The sequence below is a fragment of the Nilaparvata lugens genome, chromosome 1, assembly GCF_014356525.2.
Source record: "Nilaparvata lugens isolate BPH chromosome 1, ASM1435652v1, whole genome shotgun sequence".
NCBI lineage: Eukaryota > Metazoa > Arthropoda > Insecta > Hemiptera > Delphacidae > Nilaparvata > Nilaparvata lugens.
Genome location: NC_052504.1, coordinates 17,938,626 through 17,961,267, shown reverse-complemented (window position 1 = coordinate 17,961,267; position 22,642 = coordinate 17,938,626). Strand labels below are relative to the sequence as shown.

Below are 22,642 nucleotides of genomic sequence, written 5' to 3'. Positions count from 1 at the left end.
AGCTGGTATGGAGATACAAGCTGATGAAATATTCATACATTTGAGAAACACCTCATCTCCTGGACATGTTTTGTTTCTCAGATGACTGTAGATGGCAGCACTGGCAGTAGTAAGAAGTCTGTTGTGTTTGAGTGTCCAGCTGTATGCCATTATCTAACCTATTTCTTCTTTCACTGCGTGTTTGTAAGAAGTAAAAATGAGTTCTATTGAAAGTGACATAGGTAATCATGCACCATTAAAACACAAAAAAGGAAAAAAAGCAAGTGGAATACAAGTGTGAAAAAATTAAAAAATCGCGAGTGAAAAACGAAGAGTATAACAACTGGAAAGGAAATTTGGTGAAACAGAAAAATCATGGATTCGATTGTAGGTAGGTAACATAACCTCCAGCATTACATAGTAAATTTACATTTTGTAGCAGTAAAATAATTTTCAAAAATGTTAACAGGTAGGCCTATTGTATGTATTGTATGTAGCCTAGAACATATTAATTTTTTCAAGTGGATTGCAAATATAATATTTTTTCTGTGATTGTTGGTTGTTCCAGGTGCAGATGGAAATGCATACAAGATAAAGTTACAGAAGACTTAGCAGTTGAAACATACACAAAGTTCATAGATTTCAACACAAAAAATGAACAAGATGCTTATCTCCAATCATTGATTGAGTGTAAGCCAATAGAAAGAAAAAGACGCCAGTTGGACAACAATGAAATAACCAGTAAACCCAAGTCTCATACCTTCACATATTCTGTTTCAACATCTAGTGGGAAAGTACACGTATGTAAACTTGCTTTTCTTTCTCTTCATGGAGTATCTTCTGAACGAATAAAAAGACTGTGCAAGTTACTTTCTGAAGGAAAAATACCGAAGGATTTAAGAGGAAAAAGTGCTCCAGGTAACTCTAAACCGGGTCATATCATAAAGGCTATTGACGACCACATAGCCTCTTTCCCCCAGAAAGAAGCTCATTACACTAGCAGATCGTTTAAATACTTGAACTCTAACCTCAATGTTAAGATAATGTGGCAACTTTTCAAAGAGAAACATCCAGACTTAAGTGTTGATTACAAGTTTTATTTGATGTTATTTCATGAACATTTTGATCTGACATTTGGAAGACCTCAGATTGATTCATGTTGTAAATGTGAGGAGTTGTCCATGAAAATTAAAAGTCCCTCTTTAAACGAATCGGCCAAACGAACTTATGTGGCTAAACTCCTTGTTCATAAAAGGAGATCAAAGGGATCTGAATGGACTACATGCAAAACCTTCAGCTCCCAGAAATACCAGTACAGGACATTTTTTACCTGAGGCAGTTGACTGTGAATGTTTTTAATATCCATGATATTGGAACCAATAAAGCCAAGTTTTATGTATATCATGAGGGCTTGGCTAAGAAAGGGCCTAATGAAATTTGCTCATTTTTAATGAATTATATTAATGATGTTCTTGATCCTGGTGTTAGGCATCTTCATGTGTTTTCTGATGGGGCAGCTGGGCAAAATAAGAATAATGTGGTTGTTAGGCTATTCCTTGCCCTAGTGGAAATTGGAAGATTTGACAGCATCCGCCACTACTTTCCAATTCGCGGACATTCCTATCTTCCATGTGATTGTGACTTCAGTGTAATTAAAAGGAAAATTAAAAAAACCGATAGGATCTATACACTAAAGCAGTATGCAGAACTCATGCTTCATTCTGTAAGGAATCACAAGTACCAAGTAGAACTTATTGAAAGTGAAAAAGTAAAAGATTTCAAGTCATGGGGTAATCAATTTTATAAAAAAATGTAATATCCACTGAAACTATGGCTAGAAGCATCTCAAGGGAAAACAAGATCAAATTCGCCATTTCAACATATATGGAGCTGTCTTATTCTAAGGAATATGTAGGTCAAGTTAAGACAAAAAGTTTTATTGGTGGACTCAATGAAAATTCTTTTGATTTGAAAAAACAGGGAACTGGTTTACCAGAACTACCTACTATTGGTGCCTACCCAGAAAACTGTGTTCCAATTAATATTAAAAAAATTAATGACATAAAGAAGGTTGAAGGGTACATACCAGAAGACATTGTTGGTGAATTTTATTCAAAAATTTATGATTGGCCTACAACTGAGGCAGAAGAAATTGAACGTTTATGAAAAAACTTTTATCTATGTAAAATTTTTTTGGCTATACTGTATTAAAATTATTATCTGTGTGAATGTTTCATTGGACTTTTAGTTGGATAAATGATTGGTTTTTAACATAGTTTCTGTGTTTTAGCTCTTATTTCATGCCTTTTCATACATTTCAACACTATATTGGGTCATTCATTAGAGAAACAACACATCTCCAGTGGGATAATTATTTTTTTAAATCATAAAATGAAATTTAAAGAATCTTTTAAAATTATTATTAGCTTAACAAACACTCACACAGACCTATAAAAAATCCAAGAGAGTAAAAAATGTCAGATGATGGAATTAAAAGGTTTTTTGTCATTTCCCAAAAATTTACTTTTTTGGAAATGAGGTGTTTCTCAAATGACTGATTCATAGTAGTGCACATGGGCTTGTGGAAAGTATTTATCAAAACTTTTGTACGCTGGGCCCATATGTACAAAATATGGACACATGCTGAAATTTGTGAATAAATATAAATTTTTATAAAATTACCATGAATTATCATAAAAAAGTATCAAATTGAACATAAAAAACAATAAAATTAGTCTGGGCCGGACTAAGCTCTCAATAAACAGGCCTGGTAGGGAAGTGAATTACTAGCTCAGCGCTCTGGTAGCCAAAGTGAAACAATTTCAATTTTTCATTCTCCCATTATGGGTCCCAAAGTCTAAAGTAATGCTCTCTTTCAGAGACAAATCATTGTTAAGGAGTTATAAAGACTCTACGAGCAGTATTATAATTTTAAAATTCAAGATGCTGTAGACTTTGAACAGCTTCTTCTGGCAAAAACCAAAATTACTAATCTTGCTCTTAAATATGATGAAATATTTTTTCAAATTGATCCTGGAGACTTAGCACAAGATTCTGATGATAAAAGTCAGGAAGAGCATTCAATAGTTGATAATAAATTTTCAGGATTAAATGCTAAACTCAATGTCATGATAAGAGAGTTTGAGGTTCAGCAGGTGCAAGCAGCATACAGTGGTACTCCTGTAGATCAGCATGAACATGTATCACCTGCTCTTTCAATTCAATTATTGGACAATCTATTGTAGCTCCTGTAGAATCACAACCTATTGTAGGTCTGGTGCAGCAGTCACATCTTCTGCATCAGCTACCTCAACGAATACTACCTATGCAACCCAATCCACTAATTTTTCAAAATTATGTCTGCTAATTATTAATTAGCTGTCCTCAATCATGGAGATCACTAATTTATTCCACTCAATCTCATAGTACAGCACTAGCTGCTATTGATACTGGTATCTTGGTAGTTTATTTACCATGCATAGAGTAGTTACCCGTTTTGACTCTGCCACTCTCAGAGATTGGGAAAGGTATGCAGCTGCAGATGCCACCCCCAAGTTGGAAACTTTATTCAAATTCATGGAATCACAACATAAAATAGCACAGACTCTATCATTACAGTCAAACCTGTCTACTAAGGTCACTTATTCACAACTTAGTCAAAATTCTCGTAATAACAGTACAGGTTCATCATCCAATAATATCAATTTAAAATTAAATACTCATCAGCATCAAGCTTCTGCAAGAGGACCTCTCATCGTGTATTTAACTGCCCGTCACTGTTGAAAATCACTCCTGCTGATAGATTTGATGCTGTGAAAAAGAAGAAGCTTTGTCTCAACCGCATGAGGCCGTATGTATTTGGACATCCTTGTTCAGGCTCTTGTTGTCATTGCGGTAAGCCACATCATTCACTTTTGCACATCCACAATTCAAATCAGCTCAGCAGCTCTAACAAAAATATTGTTACTTCTAACAATATACAAATGAAAGCCCAGTCAAAGGCTGGTTCTTCTGGGACTCCTACTGTTAGTTCCCCATCTCCTTCTGTTTCTAGTGAATTGTCCACTGATGGTAATTCAAGCAGTCAATCAACAATTTCTACCCATATTAATGCAGCATTTTCTGTAAATGTTGTTTCAAAGTCATCAATTGCTTTAATGCCTACTGCTGAAATTCTTGCAGTCAGTGCAAAAGGTGAACTTGTCAAATGTATTGCTCTACTGGACAGTGGTTCAGATTGCAACTTGATCACTCAGCAACTTGCATCAAGGCTAGCATTTCCCTCATTACATTTAGACACTTTAATACATACCATAGCTGGCAGCGGTACCAAATCTTCTGTTGCACATTCAATTTCATTCAAGTCTGTTGACCAGGCTTGGTCAAGTCTTCAAGAGTGTATAGTTGTTAATCAAATTTCACTGTGCACTCCTCATGTCAATATTGATCCTTCATCTCTGAATATTCCTGCTAATATTAGGTTGGCTAATCCACAATTTATGCAGTCAAATAAAATTGATATTTTGTTAGGTGCTAGCGTTTTTGCATCAATAATGACTTATGGACAGATCTTTATCTCACCTGAATCACCACTTATTCAAAATACCAGACTGGGCTGGATTGTTTTTGGTGATTGTAAACTTGCTAACCCTATTAGTTCACCTGAGCCTATTACTTCCAATCATGTTGTATCCAATTTTATTTCTACCATGGAAATCTCTGACCAGCTTGAAAGATTCAAAAGAAATTTCAACAGTAAAGCCGCAGTCTATTGAGGCGCTCAGTGTTGAAAAACATTACAATGAGCATACTGTCAGAGAACCTGATGGACGCTTCATGGTGTCACTTCCATGCAAGGACACTTTCCAAAAATTAGGCCAATCTCAATTTCAAGCTCGTAAACGCTTCCATTCACTTGAGAAATGGCTTTCAACAAATCTAGAGTTGAAGTCCCAATATGTTGAATTTATGAAAGAATATCAAACTCTTCATCACATGTCAGTTGTTTCGCCACTTGGTAATGATGAAAAGGAATACTTTATTCCACATCACCCAGTTTTTAAGTTAGATTCCACTACAACCAAACTTAGAGTGGTGTTTGACGCCTCTGCAAAATCATCTACAGGCATTTCTCTAAATGATGTGCTCCATGTAGGTCCTACCATACAGCCTGAATTATTTGAGATAGTATTGAGATTTCGCTTGCACCCAATTGCCTTCATTGCTGACATAGCCAAGATGTATAGGCAAGTTTTAGTCAACCCATGTGATCGTAACTTTCAGCGCATTCTGTGGTGCAATGATTCTTCAAAACCAATACAACAATTTCAACTGAATACCATCACATATGGCACTGCACCAGCGGCTTTCTTAGCCACACATACTCTTAACAAACTCACTGAAGTAGAGAACGTTTCTGATTATGTTTCAAATGTCATCAAACAAGACTTTTATGTGGATGATCTTATATCGGGAACCGCTTCCATTGAACAGGCCATCAATCTAGCACAACAGCTGCTAGACACGCTTGATAGAGGTGGCTTTCAACTTAGAAAATGGACTTCCAATTCACCAGAATTGTTGAACTCAATTCCCACACATCTTCATGAGATAGTCCCAATTAAGTCTATTGCTAATTCTGATGAAAATGTAACCAAGGCCTTAGGTTTGTACTGGAACTCCTCCTTGGATGTGTTATCAATATCTTCCAATGCTGGTAAGTTTATTGGTAGAACTACCTTCACAAAACGTGAATTCCTCTCTGCCATTGCTTCCATTTTCGACCCATTGGGATTGATTTCTCCAATTGTTATTCTCCCAAAAATCGTCTTTCAAAAGTTATTGTTATTAAAGATTCAATGGGATGATCTTCTTCCTCATGAGCTTATGAGGGAGTGGTTAAAAATAGTTCAGCAACTGCCTGACATTCTCAACATTTCTATTTCTTGTTGTGTCATGTCTACTGATCCAAATGCAACAATATTAAAATTCATGGATTTTCCGATGCAAGCACAGTTGCTTATGGTGCATGCATTTATGTTTGTATAGTTTCTAATAACGTAATTCAAACACGCCTTTTGTGTTCTAAATCACACATTTCTCCTTTGAAACCACTTTCGATTCCAAATTTAAAGCTCCAAGCTGCTGTAGTATTGTCTCGCCTTGTAAATAAAGTGGTTAATGCATTCAATTGAATACCGATTTCTATTTCAAATGTTTACTTATGGTCTGATTCCAAAACTGTTTGTAGCTGGATTCAAAGCCCTCCAGATCATAAAAGCACTTTTGTTGCCTTGCATACCGCTGAGATTCAAGAGAGCACCTCTCATTTCATCTGGAGTCATGTGAAAACTGCCAACAATCCAGCTGATATTATTTCACGGGGTACCACACCTTCTGAGCTTGTGAGTAGCTCTACTTGGTGGAATGGCCCTGCTTGGCTTCTCAAATCAGTTGAGCATTGGGATTCATTTCCCTCACATGTCATTGTTGCACAACCAGTAGTTGTTCAGCATATCAGCACTATTGCTGCACCGCTTTCTAAATTATTTCATGATTGTTCATCCAGTTTGAAGATGACTCGTGTTGCAGCATATGTACTACTTCGGTATAAGCACAAACTACATCATAAATTTGACCGCCTTCGCGGCCCACTTTCAGTTGATGAAATCAACAATGCTGAAACTCATTGAAAATTGTTCAAGAGGAGTCTTTCAGCCATGAATTGAAAATTTTGTGCTCTAATGGAGAGCTGCAATCTACTAGCTTGCTAAAATCAATGTCATTGTTTTTGCACTCTGACGGATTGATTAGAGTTGGAGGTAGGTTGAACAATGCTAATATATCATTTGATTACCAACATCAAGTTCTGCTTCACAAAAAACATAAGTTTACAAAAGCTGTGGTTCATTTCACACATCAACGTTTGTGTCATGCTGGTGTTCAATCTACAATGAGTGCCATCAGACAGTGTTTCTGGATACCATCCACCAGGCAAACTGTCAAGAATATTCTGAAATCATGCATAAAATGCTTTCATTTTACACAAGTCCGAGCAGAACAACTGATGGGTCAGCTACCTGCAGTAAGAGTGAATGCTGATCATCCCTTTATAAATTGTGGCATCGATTTTATGCAGGCCCAATTTCCATTGGACTATGTGGTCCTAAATCTCGCACGTTCACCAAGGCTTATGTTGCATTATTTGTGTGTATGGTGACACGTGCAGTTCACATTGAGATTGTCACTGAATTGTCTACTAAAGACTTTTTAGCTGCTCTAACTCGTTTTACTGCAAAACGTGGTCTTCCTCACAATTTATATTTGGACAATGCAACTACTTTTCAGGGTGCTAATAACGAATTGCAAGAATTATCTGATTTTCTTTCCTCAGCGCAAAATCAGAAGTCATTAAAGGGTTCTGCTTCAGCCTTTAACATACAATGGAACTTCATCCCTCCCAGAGCTCCACATCACGGGGGTCTTTGGGAAAGTACCATTGAACAATTTAAGTCAATCTTCAAGGTTATAACACTCAAGCAAACTCTAAACCTTGATTTATCATTGTGTATTAGCAGAGTTGAAAATGAACAATAATGCAGTATTTGATTTAATTGATGGATACAGAAAACTGCCAATTCTGTGGGACACTAAAAATCCCAAGTACATGAACAGAAATTTGCGGGAGGATGCGTGGAAAGAGCTATTCGGAATTTCAAGAACCGCAGTTGAAGATGTGAAGAAAAAAATTTCATCGGTTTTGGGGTCATATAGAAGAGAGGAGCCATCATAAAAGCAGCTTGGTAAGTGGTTCTGGAAATGTTATTCACTTTTACTCTGTTTTTTTAATTAATTGAAATCTTGATTGTGGCATTATATTGCTCCCCAGATTTGGAAATTGAATAAGGTAGACTTTTTATCACTAGCATAAATTTAAACCCCTCTTATTCAACATTTTATTAACTACCTAAACATGCAGTAAACCAAATATGTTTTTTTTTCATGATTTGATCTCAAAAAAGCTGTTTAGAACACAGAATATCTCTGATAAAACTTTACAAATTTTTTTGATGATGTGATGATGCCATGGTTGTTCATGATGTGGAAAATTTACATCTATCATGTCATCATGTTGGCTGAAAATCAGATAGCTTTTTGAATGCTGAGGCATACGTGAAACGCGTCCATAAGGACGTTCAATGAATGCAGAGGCATGTGTCCATACGATTGTGTATGCAAATCTGTACGTAAGTGTGTATAAGGCTTAAAGGTTTGCCACAGCTGGGTAACACTGAACTAGTTTTATATGCACATGATGCAAATTTGAAAATATCGGCCCAATCCCAAGATGAAATTGAGGAACAATTCAAAATAAACCTTTCAGTTTTGACAAAATATTTAAAAGAAAATGATCTAATAATAAACTTAAACAAAACCTGCTTTGTAACTTTTACAGCTCAGAAAAGGAAAATGTTTAATCCCGTGATCCTCACACCATTTGTTGGCCATTGTGACAGACACTGGATTGCGACCCCGGTGTACAAATATCTGGGGGTCTTTGTCTATTTGAAATGGTCCCACCATCACTGTGTTCGGTATGCCACAATGAAAGTACATTCCGAAATACTCATCCTCGTTGTGCTTCATGTCATGCGCATGTGGCATATACACCATTTTGCTAATACTGTCCCTTTTCAGGATGTGAATACCATACTCATACTGCGAGCGACTCACATAGAAGTTGCTTGTAGAATTCACTAAGGTCTAATGATTGGAAACATTCAGCGATCTCCTGATGATGTTAATGGATTAAGGTTCTGGCTTCAGTGTCTAGTAGACATAGGCACGATTTGCATAGACCTTAACTAAAGCCTTAACTAGTAAGCTACTTTAAAAGGAAAAGGATTTGAAGCTTCAAATCTTGTTCTTTTAGCCATCTATCAGCACTTAAAATGGACAGATCATGTAGCAAAGGTGTTATCAAGAATATCAAGTGGTGTGTACACTCTTAGAAGGATGTGTTTTTTGTAATCAAGAAACTCTAAAAACTATTTTTTATGCAAACATCCATTCAATTATTTCTTTTGGAATTTGTCTATATGGAGCAACCACAAACAAAAACATGGACTCAATTTCAAAAATTCAAAAAACAGCTGTTGAATTTTCACAATACACTTGCCCACAAAGACCTTAAAGAGATGTATCTTTAAGGTCTTTGCTTGCCCATATTATGTTTTGAGGTTATTTTTTTGTCTGCTTGTTCGTGTCAATCCATCTGATTATTGACTGACAAGTATCGATTCTTACTCGACTAGTTCAGTGCCTCTTTAATCATTTACCAACTTTGTAATTGATTTATGTAGATAAATTTTAATTTAATTATTTGTTCATATTTTATATTTTTGGTAGCTCATTATTTGCATTTATTGCATATCCATGTTAGGTGCATTTATTTTCTTATTCTTACCTTTCGCCATATGTTCAGTTTTTAATCCATTCCCCAACCTGATGTTTCCGGTTTTTGTCTATACGCTGCACTCCATTTTGCTTCATCATGGCGTTCGCTTTTCATCTTCAATTCTACTTACAAATTAACATTATAACTTAATTTTTTTAGGCATCTCAACTCCGTTTGACGTTCAAATATATTTCTAGTTTTCATTTAATATGAGCTCTCCTTTTTTTATTGCTACAAATCAACACTGCTGTTTCTTGAGTCTGCCTACACTGTCTCACAAAACCTCGCTTCACACCAAAGCTGAGTACCTAAACTTGACTCTGTATTTTAATAATTCATTTATTTTATACTACTGTACAACTTGAATTTATGTATTTTCAGAGCCCATTGTGCTCTCCTTGGCCATTCATGTCAAGATGATTATTATTGTAAGACCCATTGTGTCTATTGTACTTATTTTTAGCCCTGGAACCATACAGGTGCCCCAGGAAATTTTTGTTTTGCTGTAAATTTTATGTGGTAACACTGAGCGCAGCCAGCTCCCACTACTTTTCCTCGACATTGCAGAGCTGCCAGTTGTTTGATTTACCTGTTCTGTAACGCATTGCATTCTTTCTATATAACGTTGTTGGGGTACTCAGTTCCCCAGTGTACGGTTAGTGTAAGTTCTTCTACAAGGGTACATATTACGGTTTTGTAGACTTATGTGGATTTTAGCAAGTATTTTTTAGACTATATTAATTATGGATATATTAGAAACTGAGGAAGACACTTTTAGTGAGTTAGCTCGTCTCTCTGACCCTGAGTATTCTGAAGACAAGTCAGATAGTGAAAGTGAAAAAGACTTTTTGGAAGAAGATGATGTTCAGTCAGACCTTCATTCACCTGATGAATCTGAGGATGAGTTTGTCTTCAGTAGAAGTGATTTAGAAGAGGAAGAAGAAGCAGAAACCACAACACATCATACAAGGAAACGGCCTAGACAAGAGGAAGCAACACAAGAATTTCAAGTTCATGGAGATAAAGAAGACCAGGAAGATGAAGAGGAGGCTGGTATGGAATCAGGTGATGATGAAGTTGAACAAACACTCCTCAAAAATGTAATCCAAGTGAAAAAGAAAGTACTATGGGGTGAAAATAAATACTGTTGGGCAACAAAGCATGCTGAGCGAGTTGGAAGAACACCAAGAAGGAACATAGTCTTACTAAAGCCTTCTCCCAAAGGAGCTGCAAAGGGTGAAACAAATCCTGCACAGGTTTTTGGCCTATACATAGATGAGAGCATGATTAATAGCATAGTTAATTTCACTAATCAAGAAATTGCTGTGCTGAAAATAAATTACAAAAACCAGAGTTGCATTGGTGAGACATCATTCAATGAAATCAAAGCTTTAATTGCGCTTCTAATCTACTTTGGTGCCCAAAAGCAAAATCATATGAGATCTGAACTACTTTGGCATGAATCAAGAGATTTGAGAATTACAAGATCTATTATGCCACACCGAAGATTTGAGTTCCTAATCAATTGTCTAAGATTTGACCAAAAAGACACTCGACCTGCTAGGAAGGAGACAGATCCCTTTGCTGCCATTCGTGATTTATGGGAAAATTTCAATCAACACTGCCAGGAACTGTACACCCCACAAGCATACTGCACAATTGATGAACAACTCTTGGGATTCAGTGGAAAATGCCCCTTCAGGATGTACACACCCAATAAGCCTGCAAAGTATGGTATTAAGATTGTGATGATGTGCAGCTCAAATGGCTATCTGATGAATGCAATACCATACATTGAGAAGAAGTTGAACACTGAAGGAAAACATCAAGCCTCATTCTTTGTGGAGAAATTGTCTCAACCAATTCATGATACTAATAGAAATATAACAGATGACAACTGGTTTTCTTCAGTGCCTCTATTCAATGACATGTTGAAAAACCACAAGCTCACAATGGTTGGGACTTTGTGCAAGAATAAACGTGAGATTCCACCTGAAGTACTGAAAAATAGACCAGCTGAAACATCACTTTTTCTATATGACAGGGAGCTGACTATGGTGTCTTATGCAGCCAAGAAAAATAAGACGGTCATTCTCCTCTCCAATATGCACCAAGGCTGTACCTTCAAGAAAGACACCAACTTGCCTGAGATCATCCACTTTTACAACTGCACAAAAGGTGGAGTAGACATTTTCGACCAAATGTCTGCTCAATACTCCTGCTCTAGAAAGACAAGAAGGTGGCCACTTTGCATATTCTATGGACTACTGAACAGTGCTGGAGTGAACTCATACATCATCTACAAAGACAACATGCTCTCTGCTAACCAGACACCAATACCAAGACTAGATTTCCTTTTCATGCTAGCAGAGGACCTCATGAAGCCGTGGATGCAAGAAAGACTCAACAACATGGCAATTCGAAAAAGTATAAGGAGTGCTATAGCAAGCCAGCTGGGTGTCAAGGTGCCAGTGCCGCCACCAGGAGCAGTCAAACCAAGGGCCCAAAGGTGCAGCATTTGTCCACGGAGCAAAGATACAAAAACCACAATTTTGTGTGCTGACTGTAACCAGTTCTCTTGCAAGAACCACGTGAAAACTGTTTTTGTCAATTGTAGTGAAGAAAACTAGAAAAGGATCAAAATATGCACAATTGCACAACTTTAAAATTTTTTGCTATAAAATGTAAGTTTTTGTAATCCCTTTATAATATTTACTTGAATCTTAGAAATGTTATCAAAAGTATTTTTTTATGTAATATTAAGACCTAAAGAATACATTTATATTGTTTGTCAAATAAAGTTTAAAAAATTTCAATTAAAAATCATTTTTTATTTTTGGGGCACCCAGTACCCCTGTGTATGGTTATTGTAACAGAAATTGAGGTGTACGGATCCAGGGTTAAAATTCTACTGAATTTATGTATTTTCAGAGCCCATCGTGCTCTCCTTGGCCATTCATGTCAAGATAATTATTATTGCAAGACCCATCGTGTCTATTGTACTTATTTTGAAATTCTACTGAATTTATGTATTTTCAGAGCCCATCATGCTCTCCTTGGCCACCCATGTCTATACCTAATTTGTTTAGACTCAAGCTGATTTGATTCTGAGTCCATTATTCATTTTACCCATATTTGTTTGTAGCCTATTCAATTACCAACTGAATTATTTAAGATTTGTTGCACCCAGTTCAACTTGATTTTGGCATTGTAATATTACCTATCATTTTTAAATAATTATATGCACTGAGCTCATATACAAAATTAGCATTAGCCTATCAGTATTGCAAAACGTTTTTTAGCAAATTCAATTTATTTTGTCTACTTTGCTTATTCACTAAACAACATTTCTAATAAGCTTATTATTTTTGGACGTACCTCTGTGTCATAATAATTATTCCTTTCAATTGATTTCTTTAATTACATATTTAGTAAAATATCAAATGCCTTTTATTGTGCTCTTACCTCTAATCTATTGATTATTTATTCTGTTCTTAGTTTTTTCACTATCCCCAATCTTGAATTCGTTGGCCAATTTCAAGATTATTGTATTGATCTTGCATTTCTAGCATTATTGCTAAATGCACGGTCTGGTCCTCTTCATATTTATTCAGAACTATCATAGGACTTTAATGTTTATACTGTCATTGCCAACTGTCACATTTACAGTGGCTTCATTCAAACAATTTATGCGACTATGATTCACACAGTTCACTGCTCTTCATTAAGACAGTATGATCATTGAAACTGTTCCTCCTCAGCCGGATAATGTCCCAGTATCTTTTAAAGTCATGTGATTTTTTCTTTCATTATCTATTATACTGCTATTATTGTACTGATTCTATTATAACCCTTTGTGTATATCACTTGGCCATTACACTATATATATGCAAGTTGGTTTCTTTTCTGTATGTCACAGGTCTCCATTGTACCTCAGCCTAGCTGTAGCCATATTGATTTGGAGCATCACTCCACAACCTCAGCTAGTCAGTTAGCAGTCAACTACATCTGTCATTCAAAATTCATGGCGCGCACACATCGCCAGTCAATTCATTCTACGACAAATTGAAGCTAACAGCACTATTGTAAGGTGTAAGATTCATTGATATACCCAGCCCATGTGTCCAGATTTTGTACACATTGTAAGATACGGAACATCTGTCTGTGTCCATATTCTGCACACAGCTCCATGCTATTTCAATGTCATTCATTGATACAAGGTACATTCATTGATATACCCAGCCCATGTGTCCAGATTTTGTACACATTGTAAGATATGGAACATCTGTCTGTGTCCATATTCTGCACACAGCTCCACGCTATTCCAATGTCTTGTTTCATAGATCAGGCCCTGGCGAATAGAAATATGCTACTGGTCTCGTGCAGTTGGTATCACTGGGTGTGATTCTAACCTCAATTTTAAATCACCTGTTTTCATGTCACTAGTAGTGTTTCAAGCAAGGAGCTTGAATATAGTAAACTGGTTTACTATATTCTAGCTCGTTGGTTTCAAGTGTGTGTTTTCTACTGGTGAACAAGCCATGAATATCGGAAGTTTTGATTGTTTATTGTTGTTTGCATTGAGTTACCAGGTTTATCGCATATAAAATTGTGTATAATATATTCCCAACTTGGTAATTTATTTGTTCTATTGACTTTTTTGTTTTTATTTTATGACAGTTTCATGAATAATGGATAGACTTAGTAATGAAGAGGTTAGGCGATGTTTAGAATCATCTAGTGATGAATTATTCAGTGATGATACAGATAATAATCCAGATTGGGATAATTACACGAGTGATTCTTCTGATTGTACTGAAGAGCCAAGCTGAAAGAGAATGAAATTTGGCAGTATTGAAAGTCTAGAACGTGACACACAAATTGATGTTATACCATCCACATCCAGAACTGACTCACATGAAAATATCATTGCTGCAGCTACAGACAACGACAAAGAACCACATCATCAATCAATCCAGTACCAGAACATTTTATGGGAGGATATAAAAGGTAATTTGAACGACTTCTCTGCTCATTTACCAGAAGTGATTGGCTTCCAGCCTTCATTCTTGTCAAAACGTTCAGGTGATGAACCAGTTGATTTTTTCTCATTATTTGTGCCTGATGAACTTTTGAATATTATCGTAAAAGAGACAAATGAATATGCAACGCAGAAAATAGTTGATGGTATAGTGAATTCTTCCATAACCGAGCATTCTATTCTATCAAAATGGTCTTGACAAAAAACCATCTATAAAGAAATATTGGTCGACAAGCATGTTCTATTCCAATGAATTAGTAAAGAATGCTGGTATGTCTAGAAATAGATTTGAAGCAATACTGAGCATGATTCATTTTTCCAATAATGAAGAATGTGTTACTGGGGATCGATTGTTCAAAATCCAGCCATTGATAGACATATTGAATGAAATATTTCATGATGCATTTATACCATACAAACAGCTATGTATTGACGAATCTATTGTGCCTTTTCGTGGAAAAATATTTTTTCGCCAGTATATCAAGGGAAAAAGACATAAATACGGCATGAAACTTTTCAAGTTGTGTGCTAAAGGTGGTTTCACTCATCGCATTTCTCTCTATGGTGGGAAAAGTAGCTCTAAACAGACGGGTCGTCCTTTTACTCAAGAGGTGGTTATGAATCTTGTATCTCCTTTTCTCCATTGTGGTCGTGAACTCTATATGGATAATTTCTACACTTCAGTTGAACTCACCCATGAATTACTGAAACGCAAGACACATCTCACTGGGACTCTGAGGAAGACTAGAAGACACTTACCAAAATCTGTAGTGAATGCCAAACTGAAGAAGGATGGAATCATAGCATTACAGAGTAGTACAGATGTTATTGTTGCTAAATGGAAGGACAAGAGAGATGTGCTATTCCTCTCAGCTTGTCACATTCCTGAGATGGTTGACAAAATGAACAAGTATGGAAAAGTTACCAAAAAACCATTGACTATATTGGAATATAATCAGTCTAAGGCTTTCATTGACCTCTCTGGCCAACTTTCCTCATACAACACACCCCTTTGAAGAAGTGTCAAGTGGTACCGGAAAGTTGCCTTTGAGCTCCTCTTCAACACTTGTGTTATCAATGCAAGTATAGCACATAAACATGCAACTGGAAAAACAATGGACATATCATCATTCAGAGAGAAAATCATATTTGGCCTTATCGATAAAACTGATCAAAAAAATGCTGAGAAAACAAATCCCCATAGTTTGGAAAGCATAGAACAACGTGGGCGCTGTTCAATGTGTTATGAGACTCTTACAAAAACTTTTGGACAGAACCAAGCTGCTAAAAACAGCAAACAAGTGAAGACACATTGTCCTGGATGTGCTAACCAGAAATAGATGTGCAGCAATTGCTTTTTCAGAGTTCACAGTGTTACAAAAAGTGATACATCTTGAAATGAAATGGAACAATCATTATTTTATTCAGTATATTTTTGTATTCTAATATTTTATGTACTTACATTATGTTATAACCTCCAATTAGACAATTTTTGTAGATTTTTATACATTTATAGTTGTAATTAAAATTTATTCAAAATGCTGATTTCTCTAATGATTATGTATATACAGTCACCACTTTCCAAAATGAGCTGTGTCCATAAGTAGTGCACATGGGCTTGTGGAAAGTATTTATCAAAACTTTTGTACGCTGGGCCCATATATACATATGGAATTTTTGGTAAAAGCAAGACAAAACTAATAGGCTAGAAACAACTCAACTCCACTGAGCTGGTATGGAGATACAAGCTGATGAAATATTCATACATTTGAGAAACACCTCATCTCCTGGACATGTGTTGTTTCTCAGATGACTGTAGATGGCAGCACTGGCAGTAGAGTACTGTATTAGTATAAGTATTCTGTTGTGTTTGAGTGTCCAGCTGTATGCCATTATCTAACCTATTTCTTATTTCACTGCGTGTTTGTAAGAAGTTAAAATGAGTTCTAGTGAAAGTGACATAGGTAATCATGCACCATTAAAACGCAAAAAAGGAAAAAAAGCAAGTGGAATACAAGTGTGAAAAAATTAAAAAATCGCGAGTGAAAAACGAAGAGTATAAAAACTGGAAAGGAAATTTGGTGAAACAGAAAAATCATGGATTCGATTGTAGGTAGGTAACATAACCTCCAGCATTACATAGTAAATTTACATTTTGTAGCAGTAAAATAATTTTCAAAAATGTTAACAGGTAGGCCTATTGTATGTATTGTATGTAGCCTAGAACATATTAATTTTTCAAGTGGATTGCAAATATAATATTTTTTCCGTGATTGTTGGTTGTTCCAGGTGCAGATGGGAATGCATACCAGATAAAGTTACAGAAGACTTAGCAGTTGAAACATACACAAAGTTCATAGATTTCAACACGAAAAATGAACAAGATGCTTATCTCCAATCATTGATTGAGTGTAAGCCAATAGAAAGAAAAAGACGCCAGTTGGACAACAATGAAATAACCAGAAAACCCAAGTCTCATACCTTCACATATTCTGTTTCAACATCTAGTGGGAAAGTACACATATGTAAACTTGCTTTTCTTTCTCTTCATGGAGTATCTTCTGAATGAATAAAAAGACTGTGCAAGTTACTTTCTGAAGGAAAAATACCGAAGGATTTAAGAGGAAAAAGTGCTCCAGGTAACTCTAAACCGGGTCATATCATAAAGGCTTCAAATTGTCTCAATTTGTAGTTCAAAATTCCCGCTTTAAAATGATGCCAGATTCAGCTCTGTATGACAACTAGGAAAAATTCTATAATTATTTTCCCACAGCCTTGCATACTTCAAAAAAAGTGGGAATGTAGGAGCAAAATTTCCAGCTTTGTACTTTCTCATATTTGTATAATATTTTTCAATTATTTTCTCATTCACATTGAATATCTTATTACGTTCATGTCTTTCATTATTCACCAGCTGTTGCCATGTTTTTATTATCTAGAAGGCATACAGATGATAAATAGAAACGTTTATGAAGTTCGAAAATCGTGGTCTGTTTACAGTTTGTGAAAGAGTATATGTGGATAAATTATGCAATATATTCCTATTTTTTTTCTTGATTAAAGTTCTTAGTTCTTATTAAAATAATGGGAAACAAGAAAAAAAGTGGTTCAAGGAGATCAGTATTCAAAAAGAGGAAAGTAGTGGGCAAGAAATCTAACCTCAAACCAGCAACCAGTCAATCTCAGTCATCAGAATCTTCAAGACCTTCAGGTTCTAAATTGAAGTTGAAATACATTTCCGCTTTCTATGAAGGTTTGAATGAGACTTTGGAGTATGAAATAGTTGATTTTAATAATCTGGCAACAATTTTGAGTGATTTAGTAGTTTGTAAGTTTTGTCACCTACCAATTGAACTCAGTAAAAGACGAGGAGCTGGCCTAGCCACTGAACTGAAAATTTCGTGTACAAATTGTTTAGGTAGTGATAGACTATTTATGAACTGTGATGAAGTTAGAATAAGTGATCCAAAAGAAGGAAATGAAAAGACAGTTTATGATTTGAATGTAAGGTTAATGCATGGCCTCAGAGCAATTGGGAAGGGGTACACAGCATCAAAAACTTTGTGTGGAATTTTGAATCTTCCACCACCTCCAACAACGTATGGATTTTATGAAAATATTTTAGAAGATGCAACTGAAATGCTCTGTAAAGATTCCATGAAACGTGCAGTAGAAGAAGCAGTGGAGATCAATGAAAATATTCGAGATTTATGTGTAGGAGTTGACGGTTCATGGCAGAAGAGGGGCTATTCAAGTTTGAATGGGATTGTATCTCTCACTTCAGCTGACACAGGAAAAGTTTTAGATATACATATTATGTCCAAATATTGTAAATGTCCTAATAGAAACTCTAATGAGCACATTGACTCATGTACAGCCAATTATATTGGTACAAGTGGTGGCATGGAGGTGGAAGGTGCTGTGAAAATGTTTGAGAGATCTCTTCCCCTGTATGAAGTGAGGTATACAGACTATCTGGGTGATGGGGACTCTAGTGCCTACAAAACAGTTTGTGACAGTAAGCCTTATGGTGAGGATATCGAGATTGTAAAACAAGAGTGTGTGGGGCATGTTCAGAAACGAATGGGGTCACGACTACAAGAACTGAAGAATAGAAAACGTGGACTGAAACTAGCTGATGGGAAGCCTCTGACAGGAAAAGGTCGTCTGACTGATTCAGCAATAAAGAAACTTCAGATTTTTTATGGACTGGCAATAAGAAGGAATGTACACAGCCTTCAATGTATGCAGGCAGCGGTTTGGGCAGTGTACTTCCATGTGAAATCTTCTAATGAAAATCCTACCCATCAGTTGAGCTCCAAAGAGGACGAGACATGGTGTAAGTATCTTGCAGCATCAAGAGAAAACAAAACATACGACCACAATGAACATTTTCATCTACCTGCTATTGTCATGGAGCAAATAAAACCTATTTTTCAAAGTCTGGCAGACACAAATTTGCTGAAAAGATGTTTGAAGGGGAAGACTCAAAATCCCAATGAGTCTCTCAACAATGTTATCTGGGCCCGTATCCCTAAAAGAACATTTGTTTCACAGCCAGTACTAAAATTTGGAGCATATGAGGCAGTGCTATCGTTTAATGGTGGTAATGTTGCTAAGTGCCAACTTCTCCAGCACATGGGGCTGAAAATTGGGAGGAACATGGTGACATCGATGGTGCGCTTGGACAAGGAACTTATTGCTAAGGGTGAGAAGAAAGTCCAAGAAATTGAAAAGAAAATTAGGCAGAAGCGTTCATTGGCAAGAAGAACTCTGGAGGACATCTATGGAGCAGAAGAGGATCCAGACAATCCATCATACAAGGCTGGAGGGCATTAGTGGTGAGCTAGAATGACCAAAAATGTTATATAAAAATTGTATTTTGCGAATTCCCGTAAATTTGATTTTTCAAGGTTTGGTGCCACATTACTCAAGAACCATAAGAGATATACCTTTCAAATTTTCAGGAGTCATTTATCATTGTATTTAGCAGTGACTAACGAGAGATTTTCTTGATAAAATAATTTGAAGTCGATTAACAAGAGTAAAAAAACGTTTTTTTTCTAGGAAAAAAAACATATTCTTTAAAAAAATCATAAAAAATTTATTTCTATAGTAATCAAAAAAATCCTGTGTTAAGAACTAGATAAAGTTTCATTCTTTCAAACAAAAAAAAAAAACACATAGCTTCAATAGTTCTTGAGTAACGTGGCATGAAGCTAACATTGTGTAGCATAGGAGGTTAGACTCCCCTTCAGTGTAATTAAAAGGAAAATTACAGAAAAGCGATAGGATCTATACACTAAAGCAGTATGCAGAACTCATGCTTCATCCTGTAGGGAATCACAAGTACCAAGTAGAACTTATTGAAAGTGAAAAAGTAAAAGATTTCAAGTCATGGGGTAATCAATTTTATAAAAAAATGTAATATCCACTGAAACTATGGCTAGAAGCATCTCAAGGGAAAACAAGATCAAATTCGCCATTTCAACATATATGGAGCTGTCTTATTCTAAGGAATATGTAGGTCAAGTTAAGACAAAAAGTTTTATTGGTGGACTCAATGAAAATTCTTTTGATTTGAAAAAAACAGGGAACTGGTTTACCAGAACTACCTACTATTGGTGCCTACCCAGAAAACTGTGTTCCAATTAATATTAAAAAAATTAATGACATAAAGAAGGTTGAAGGGTACATACCAGAAGACATTGTTGGTGAATTTTATTCAAAAATTTATGATTGGCCTACAACTGAGGCAGAAGAAATTGGACGTTTATGAAAAAACTTTTATCTATGTAAAATTTTTTTGGCTATACAGTGAATATCGTTTATTATGACATCGGCTATAATGACCTATCGGATATAGTGACCGAAAAGCTGCCCCTTGTTTGGTTTGCTATGCATACAATGCTTTATTATATCGCTTATAGTGACATCGATTATAATCACATATCGGCTATTATGACCGGATTTCTATCAAAATGAGGGAAATAATATCGTATATAATGACGAAACGTTAAGTAAACAGGATGTTCTCCAGACAGGAATCATCATGTCTGTATTTATTCTAGTTGAGCCGTATTATTGATCAGTCTTTTATTACGAAATCGTGAAATGTGCATTCCTCTGAACATTATAGGCCTATTCAGACATTCAATTCAATTCAGCCTTTCGTTCGGTTCGGTTGCATCCTACAGTATTTCGGTTTGATGTGTGATTGGATTGTTACTGTAAAGTGTGTGTTATACTGTATTAGTGTGTGTAGTGCATGTTTCATTAAATTTTACAAACAGAACTCTTATTTTAAATTGTATACAGTGTTGATAATATGGCTTCTTCCCGTAAAACTTTCAAGAAAAATCGCACATCATTTGGCGAATTGAGAATGGTGAAGCAAATAGGGACATAGCGAAGGAATTAGGGGTTGGACATTCAACAATTTCGGTAATATGGAAAAATCGCGATAAAATTAAGCAGAGCTTCGAGACAAGTTCTATGAAATCAAAAAAACTTCGTCCTAGTCAAAACAATGACGTAGATCAAGCGTTGCTGAAATGGTTCAAGATACAAAGAGCGAATAATATTCCTATAAGCGGTCCAATTTTGCAGAGTAAAGCAAATGATTTGGCTGAGAAGTTGGGTAGACCTCGCGATATTACATCTGCATGGATACAACGATTTCGCCAGCGCCATGCAATCACAAGTGGTAGAATAAGTGGTGAGGCAGCAGCAGTTCCAACTGGTATTCCTGAAGACTGGTTAAACAATGTGTGGCCAAAATTACGTGATATTTATCCAGATGAAAAAATTTACAATGCTGATGAAACTGGAATTTTCTTCAAACTGACTCCTGAAAAAACATTACGTTTCAAAGGTGAAAAGTGCACGGGGGGGGGGGGGGAAATTGTCAAAAGACAGACTAACTGTTTTAGTTGCCCTGAATATGGATGGGAGTGATAAGCGCAAGCTGATGGTTAAAGGGAAAAGTGCTAAACCTCGTTGTTTCAAAAATGTTAATTTATTGCCAGTAACATATGAAAGTAACAAAAGAGCGTGGATGACAAGTGAATTGTTCGCTTCCTGGCTACGAAAATGGGACAATGAACTGAAATTGAAAAATGATAAAATATTGTTGATGGTAGATAACTGTCCAGCACATCCACATGTTGAAAATCTTACATCTATAAAGTTGGTGTTCCTCCCGCCTAATACAACATCTGTTTTGCAACCCTTGGATCAAGGTGTTATAAGGTCTCTGAAAGTCAACTATCGGAAATGTCTCATTCAAGATTTGGATGAAGGATGTGAAACAAAAGTCTCTGTACTCGACGCAATTACAATGTTAGAAAGAGCTTGGAATGAAGTCACATCCATTACAGTGAAAAACTGTTTCAGACATGCAGGATTTTTAATGCAGTCTGATAACATTATTGAATCTGCATGCACAGAAGAGTCGTTACAAGAATGGGGGAGAAGTTTGGCTCAACCAGTGTCTCAGGATTTCTTTGAAGAGTATGAAGAAGTAGACAAGGATTTGGAAACGACGGCAGCTGTAAGTGATGAGGAATTGCTGACTTCGACTTTGAGAGAAGAAGACGACGTTACAAACACTGAGAAAGACAATGATAATGATGAGGAAATCAATCCACCAACACTGACTGAAGCAGCTCGCTTGCTCTCGATTCATAGCAATCTGAACGACTATGTTAGTAACTCATTGACGTCGGTACCTTGTTATCAGATAAGCTTCAGCCTTACAATAAACTTCTCAAGACAGCCCATCTTAATTTCCAGTCCCTCAGTTGTCACATCGACGAACTCAGAGCAATCTTCAGTATAATAGGCATTTCGGAATCATTTTGAAACCTAGCATTCCATCCAACCAAGTTGCACTGCCTGGGTATAATCTTTTCCGTAATGATAGGTTGAATAAAGCTTGTGGGGGCGTAGCAGTGTATGTCATAGACGGTATAAAAACTAAAATATTACTCACATCAGAGCCAGTATACTCTGCTAGACCAGAATTCATGCTCCGAATTATCTTTGTCCAAATCTAATATATTACTTGTTGGAATTTGCTATCGTCCCCCGAAAATCGGTCATTTTACTGATTTTGAAAATGCATTGCTTTCTCTTATTCCATCTTATAGCCGTGTCCTTGTCAT

At 36.1% G+C, this 22,642-nt stretch overlaps 1 protein-coding gene and 1 long non-coding RNA gene across 2 annotated transcripts; both read left to right on the top strand.

The window, feature by feature from the left end:
* The first annotated feature begins 230 nt into the window (after positions 1–230).
* Positions 231–628, top strand: LOC120352356. Its single transcript, XR_005571795.1, has 2 exons — positions 231–370; positions 548–628. It is a non-coding gene; the product is annotated as an uncharacterized LOC120352356 (long non-coding RNA).
* Positions 629–10,179: 9,551 nt separating this feature from the next.
* LOC120353426 lies at positions 10,180–12,066 on the top strand. The gene has a single exon (XM_039440275.1). The coding sequence runs from the start codon at positions 10,180–10,182 to the stop codon at positions 12,064–12,066; it is 1,887 nt and encodes a 628-aa protein (XP_039296209.1).
* The last annotated feature ends 10,576 nt before the right edge of the window (positions 12,067–22,642 follow it).